The sequence below is a fragment of the Vitis riparia genome, chromosome 9 (assembly GCF_004353265.1).
Source record: "Vitis riparia cultivar Riparia Gloire de Montpellier isolate 1030 chromosome 9, EGFV_Vit.rip_1.0, whole genome shotgun sequence".
In the NCBI taxonomy this organism is placed as follows: Eukaryota; Viridiplantae; Streptophyta; class Magnoliopsida; order Vitales; family Vitaceae; genus Vitis; species Vitis riparia.
Genome location: NC_048439.1, coordinates 3059734 through 3066726, shown reverse-complemented (window position 1 = coordinate 3066726; position 6993 = coordinate 3059734). Strand labels below are relative to the sequence as shown.

Here is a 6993-nt window from a genome sequence, read left to right as displayed (position 1 = left end):
AAATAAAAGAACATGGTTTTAGGAAGACTGGAAAGAGATTTAGCTAATTGTGACGTGGCAATGATGGGATGAGGTGGCAATGACGTGGACGTTAGGGAGAGCATTGATGGGAAAATTGGGTGGAGGGAGAAAGTGCGAAAAGTATAGGGCAGTTTGGGAAATGTGGGCAGAACACATAGTTTCAGAAAAAAGGGATAGAGAGAGAAAGTGTATAAGAGAGAGAAGAGGTCACCAAACTCCCTCTTTCGCTGCCGGGTCTGCAACCTCTCCCTCTTTCTCTTAGCTCAGATAAGCGACAGCTGCAGAGAGAGAAGGAGAGTCAGTAGAAAAGCGAGGAGGGCTTGACCTGAAGACTCTCTCTTACAGTTTCTCTGCATCTCTCATTTTCTTCCTGAATTGAGTGTTGGAAGGGCGCAAAACTCTCTTGTCACCATGATCTCGTTGAACAGCAGTAGTTTCCTGGTAATATAAACCCGACCCGTTTTGGAAATCTCCAGTTTAATGGTTCTTACTTCTCTGAATTTGCAAAAGCAGTTGTTTTTGTTGTTCATTTCTGGGTCTTTTCTGTTTTGAGCAAACGAGGTTGCTTTCTGTGAAAAAACTTTGCTTTTTTGTTGTGATTTGAGGTGGAAATGAGAATTGATTGTGGGTTTTGACAGAGCAACTCGGGCTTTTCCGGGATTTCTCGGAGCGTGTCTCAGAGGAAGGTTCTACCTCCGGTAGTGTTGGCTTTGGGGTCCAACGGCAGAGCAGGGGAGCTAAACGTCAGCGCTGTGATGGAGAGTACATTGAAGGAGTTGAGGGATGGTAACACGGTGCTTGAGGTGGATTCGAAATCCGCGGTCAGTGGTGGGGCTCGGGATGTTCAAGGCCAGGATGCCGCCACAGAGGATCAGATTGTTACTCCTTGGACTATAACCGTCGCTAGGTCAGATTGATCAACAATGGCGATTGAATCACGTCTCTCTTTCTTGTTGTTTTTCACTTTTTGCCCTTCTCTCTGGGTTTTGATTATTTTGATGTTTTTGTTTCTTTCTGATTCTTTATGCCATTCAGTCATTTATTGTCTGATCGTTAGCTGTAACTTCCCTTGACAAAGTTCATTGCTTTACGTAATCAAATTTTGTATGTGTCTGTCGGATCTGAACTTTTCTTTTTTGAACAGTATTCCTGCCATTGTTCATCTTGCTATGTTGTCATTTTGATTCATGAATTATATTTTCCTAGTATTTTGGTTGACAATTTTATATTTCTGTCTTATTGATTTCTCAGTATTGTTTATAACTTGTATATGTCTGAAATCTGAAATGAAATATTTGCAGTTTTTGGATCTGATTTCTTAATAAATGCTTATATCTTTGGTGGGGTATTATTGGATTTTTTTTTTCAGCTTGATTCCACTTTTTGTTTTATAAAAATGAATATAATATCCTGCAAGTAGTTCATTCCTATTTGTTGTTGTAAACTGTAATCCTTCTTCAATTTGTTTGATTGAAGTTCTCTACTCAATTCATCCTCGGGTTTTCTTGTTTGTTTATTGTTTTGTCTTGTTTTGTTATATTGGCCTAAGAACTTTGGTCTTTGTATTGAATGTAGTACATCTTAATGATCTCAAGGGTTTAATTTTTCATTTTTCCTTTTGTGTTTCTTCATGCAGATCTTGTATTAAGATTCAATTTTGTATTGGTAGTAAATATATTCTTTTTCAGCTGATGCCGTTGGATAAGCTAATCTCTTGTTAGCCAAAGAGTATAATATTCTTATTCAGAATTTTTTTTTTCTGCATAATATTTTTTTCCAATGAAGTTGTGATTTATCGTTTTTTGATACGAGCGGGCTTAGTGATCAGACTTTCTCTTTAGGTCTCTTGGTTCTTCTTGCTAAGAAATGGTGACCTTTTTGATACATTACCGTTGAATGTCACGATTCCCGACAACTATTTATTCTTTTGGTATCTTATTCATTAATTTCTTTCTTATCCTGTAGCGGTTATTCGTTATTGCGGAATCCACATCATAATAAAGGGCTTGCCTTCACTGAAAAAGAGAGAGATCACCATTATTTACGTGGCCTTCTCCCTCCAGCTGTTGTCTCTCAAGATCTTCAGGTTGTCCTAAATGGCATTGCTCCAGCTATAGATCCTTATTGCTGTTTCTTTCTCTATTCTTTTGTTTAGCCGATATGACAAAGCTTTTCTAACTTTTGTGCCTCTACTTACCAGGTAAAAAAGTTGATGGCCAATATCCGCCAGTATACTGTTCCGTTGCAGAAGTACATGGCAATGATGGATCTTCAGGTAGCCTTCTTTCGAATTTTTGGCTATTCAGTTATTAGTTGGAACCATCATATGCTTGTCTTTTGCTTCAACTGTATGCAACAAGTGTTATAATATTAAAGCTTTACTAGTTAACTAGTTATCACTATTATCGTTATTTTGGTTATTGCTGCTGCATTTTGTGTTTGCCATCAGCATTCCCCCTACTTTTTGCTCCTGAATTTTTCCAAATTAATTCCTGAAGTAGTTCTTGGAAATAAATAATTTGTGTGTACCTAGTTTATCACTATGCTTAATATGATATGGTCAAAAGAGATCTTGATTTGGTATTTGTCTGGTACACAGGAAAGAAATGAAAAGCTGTTCTACAAGCTACTCATGGATAATGTCGAGGAGCTGCTCCCAGTTGTCTATACCCCAACGGTTGGTGAAGCTTGCCAAAAATATGGAGGCATCTTGAGGCGTCCTCAGGGCCTTTTCATTAGTCTGAATGAGAAGTATGTTTCATCGAGCATTATTTTTATGTTCCCATTCTAGTAGTTAATTGGAATTTTTCTTAGTTTGTGTTGAAACTGATGATTAGTCTTTTGCCAGGGGGAAGATTCTTGAGGTACTGAAGAACTGGCCTGAGAAGAATATTCAAGTTATTGTTGTCACTGATGGGGAGCGAATTTTGGGGCTTGGGGATCTTGGTTGCCAGGTAAATGAATTATGATTTGGATTTGAGCTTTATGAATTCTTGTACATAAATATGGTAAATCATGAATCTCCCAATCAGCTCTGGAATTGGATTAGTTGTAATGATCTCTCTCTCTCTCTCTCTCTCGGGTTTTGTGCCAATAACGACAATCTGTTTAATGTTATCAGGGTATGGGGATACCAGTAGGGAAACTGTCTTTATATACTGCACTTGGAGGAGTTCGTCCCTCAGCCGTAAGTTTTCTTACAACTAGTATTACTTTGTGCTTCCCTGCATGCCATCACAGTACATGGGAAATGTCATCCATCTTTTTGGATATGGACCACTACTCTAAGGGTGTTTAGTTTTTCACTTGGTTTCATTTCAATAAAGTATGAGCACACCATTGATAATGGCACCTGAATGCTGATTTTTGATTGGAAAGTCCCGGAGTAAACAAATGTAGAGGATCCAGAAAAACCATGCCATAATTACATTCAATAGCTAATTTATGATGCTATCATTTTGAACCCATAGGTAGCTCAAACTGGTAGGTACACCCTTTTGTGAGAGGGACGTCCCAAATTTGAGCTCTGTGACTTACCCAATATTTGGTTCTTGGGGAAAGGTCATGTTACCATGATTTCCCCATCCTGTGAAGCAGGGTTAGTGGGTTTCCACATCATAAAAAACGATTCCATCGTTTCTCTAACTTGGTGTGCAACCAATGGATTTTTTCTGGTTGTAACTGATAACAAAATGGTCTATGAAATCATTTTCAGTGCTTGCCAGTTACAATTGATGTGGGAACAAACAATCAGAAATTATTGGATGATGAGTTCTATATCGGGCTCCGGCAGAAGAGGGCAACTGGGCAGGTACTTTTTACCTTTAATTTTATTTTTGCCTTTTTCTTTTTGCCTTGAATGCCAATTTTTCAACTACCATTTAGAATTTATATTTATAAGTTATGTAATATTCTGGAATTCTGAAGTGGTTTTTTCTTCCCCATTCTAGGAATATGCTGAACTTATACATGAATTCATGTGTGCGGTCAAGCAGAACTATGGGGAGAAAGTCCTTGTTCAGGTTAGTTGTTGGTTGGCCTTGGGCAAAGTCATCAATTCATTAGTTGTTACTATTTCCTCAAATTGCCTGTTTGTTCCATTAAATTCATTATTTCGTAAAGTACTTTATTCTTGAGGCTTCTAACATTTAGACCACATTATACAGTTTGAGGACTTTGCAAACCACAACGCATTTGATCTGCTTGCAAGATATGGTACAACTCATCTTGTTTTCAATGATGATATTCAGGTGATTGATTGAGGTGGTCTGATCTATGAAATTATCGGATAAAACACGTCTAATACCTGAGTTATTTACTTTACTACAGGGAACGGCATCTGTGGTTCTTGCAGGGCTCATTTCAGCGCTAAATTTAGTTGGGGGAACCTTAGCTGAACATACATTTTTATTCCTTGGTGCTGGAGAGGTGAGCGCCTTATTCTAATCTTCTTTGTGATTAGTTTTCTAACAAGTAAAAAGAAGAGGTGGAATTGTAATCAAAATTTAAAAGAAATCATTGAATCGTAAAAATAAGTAAATGGGTGAATAGAACCCCAGAGGAAAGAAGAGGGCAAGGAGAACTAGGGGGTTTCTAGAAATCGTAATTAGTAAATGTGTTTGTACAATTTTGAAGCCTCTCTTAATGGGCTTTCTTTTGTTGTTTGTTTTGCTTTTCCATGACTGCTTCAATGTCTTTCTTTTGGTGATTGCAGGCTGGCACTGGAATAGCAGAACTCATAGCTCTTGAGATGTCAAAACAGGTAAATAACTTACTACTATCATCCTTATGTTACGTTTTTCTGTCTTTGTTGTTTTTTATGGAAGCGCTGAATGTAGAGTATAAATGTACAAGAGATTTATACTTGTTTCTCTGTGCAGACACAAGCTCCACTGGAAGAGACCCGCAAGAAGATTTGGCTTGTGGACTCAAAGGTAGTACAAACTCAATCTGCTCCTTCCAAAATGAAGTATTTTCTTCTTTGTGGCCTCTTGTATTCCTTGCATCAGTTAAAATGACCACATATTATTTTGCAGGGATTGATTGTTAGCTCCCGCATGGATTCACTTCAACATTTCAAGAAGCCCTGGGCTCATGAGCATGAGCCTATTAAAAATCTCGTAGATGCTGTTAAGGTGTGATACACCTCCTCATTCCCTCCTCTACTATCTTCTCTCTCATGCGCACATTAGATAGATCCCAAACTTGGCCTCCTTACCCTTTTGTCTTGCTTTGTCAGGCAATCAAGCCAACAGTGTTGATTGGATCTTCAGGAGTAGGCAGAACATTTACCAAGGAGGTGGTTGAGGCCATGGCCTCCTTCAATGAGGTAATTTCTTGTCTTTCCATCTGTTTGATTAATGGAAGAGATGCATGTCCAGCTAGAAGAAAATGACTAAATGGGTGTGGCTTGCAGAAACCCATCATTCTTGCTCTCTCCAACCCGACTTCACAATCTGAATGTACAGCTGAAGAAGCTTATACATGGAGTGAGGTAAAATAAGCCTGATGCTTCTATATCTCATTACATCATATCCTGGGCTTATGTTTGACCACTCAGATAATCAATTATGATTCTAATATCATTCTTTTTTTTTACTTACAGGGTCGTGCCATTTTTGCTAGTGGAAGCCCATTTGACCCTGTCAAATACAATGGGAAAGTTTTTGTGCCTGGACAGGTTTTAACTCTAGATTTCTCAAGTCTTTCTTAAATATTTATCATGCATTGGGGACTGACCTTGCTGCTATTTTTCTTTCTCATCCAGTCAAATAATGCATACATTTTCCCTGGATTCGGTCTGGGTTTGATCATCTCTGGTGCAATCCGTGTGCATGACGACATGCTTTTGGCAGCCTGTAAGTGCAAAAAAAGTTGAAAAGGATCCACCTTTCCCTTTTTATTTGGACCTGAAAGAGTCGATTTTTTTATTTGCAATAGAAACAGCTTCGGTTGCTTTTTGGGGTCTTGAAAATATCAGTACCTCCTAATCTACAAACTTGTCAAGATTTTCTTTGTTGATATTGCCCTTTTTCTGGAGTAATTCGGTGGAATTTAGACAATAATTCATTTTTGTATTGAAGAAAATCGCCAGAAGGGGTAGGATGTTGGGAACTTTTGACCGGTATAATTGGTCCATTTTCATGAAACTTCAGCCTGTTCCTTCTTTGTTTTTAGGAAGGAAAAATATGATAGGTGGCCCCTCATTCATATTTCAATAAGTTCCGACAACCCAAATCCTTTAGATAGGTGTTTGAACTTTGGTTTTAGCTGTCTTAATCTCATATATATAACCGGCTTGGTAGAGATTGGTGGAAGGGAACAAAATTCTTAGAAGTTGGTGGACTGCACCTTCTATAGTAACTATCTAACTGGGTTTTGTTTATACATTTTAATGAAATCCTCATTAAATCCATGCCCTGTTTGTTTCTTGGGACAGCGGAAGCTTTGGCAAAACAGGCAACCCAGGAGAACTTCGACAAGGGAATGATATACCCACCATTCTCTAATATCAGAAAGATTTCAGCCCATATTGCCGCTAATGTGGCTGCTAAAGCTTATGAGCTTGGTGAGTTTCTTTTCACTGAATTCACAGTATCTGAAATTCTGCATATTCACCCTTGAAACTCCATTTATGAAATGATCTCGATTTGCAGGTTTGGCTACCCGTCTCCCTCAGCCGGAAAATCTGGTGGAGTATGCTGAGAACTGCATGTACAGCCCTGCATATCGATCATTCCGGTGAATGGGTGGGAAGATCCTGTAGTGTTGGCTTGAAGTTTAATTTTCATGTTCTTTCTTTTTAATCATTTACACCTTATTTTTTCCTTTTTATTACCCCCTATTCCCTTCTATCTTCTATTAAGTTATGTTCTGATGGGTAGTAGTAGTAGTAGTAGTAGTAGTTTAAGTCTAGCCTGAAAAATGTTGTGGACTGGTGAAAATCTTTAAATGAAATTTAAAAAAAAAAAA

At 38.2% G+C, this 6993-nt stretch overlaps 1 protein-coding gene across 1 annotated transcript; it reads left to right on the top strand.

Annotated features, from left to right (window-relative positions):
- The first annotated feature begins 217 nt into the window (after positions 1 to 217).
- Positions 218 to 6993, top strand: LOC117922181 (NADP-dependent malic enzyme-like). Its single transcript, XM_034840221.1, has 20 exons — positions 218 to 462; positions 660 to 928; positions 1987 to 2107; positions 2222 to 2296; positions 2621 to 2772; positions 2870 to 2975; positions 3143 to 3208; positions 3737 to 3832; positions 3972 to 4043; positions 4188 to 4271; positions 4351 to 4449; positions 4736 to 4783; positions 4902 to 4955; positions 5058 to 5156; positions 5261 to 5350; positions 5438 to 5515; positions 5627 to 5701; positions 5789 to 5879; positions 6461 to 6589; positions 6678 to 6993. The coding sequence occupies exons 1-20, from the start codon at positions 433 to 435 to the stop codon at positions 6764 to 6766; spliced, it is 1923 nt and encodes a 640-aa protein (XP_034696112.1). The 5' UTR covers positions 218 to 432; the 3' UTR covers positions 6767 to 6993.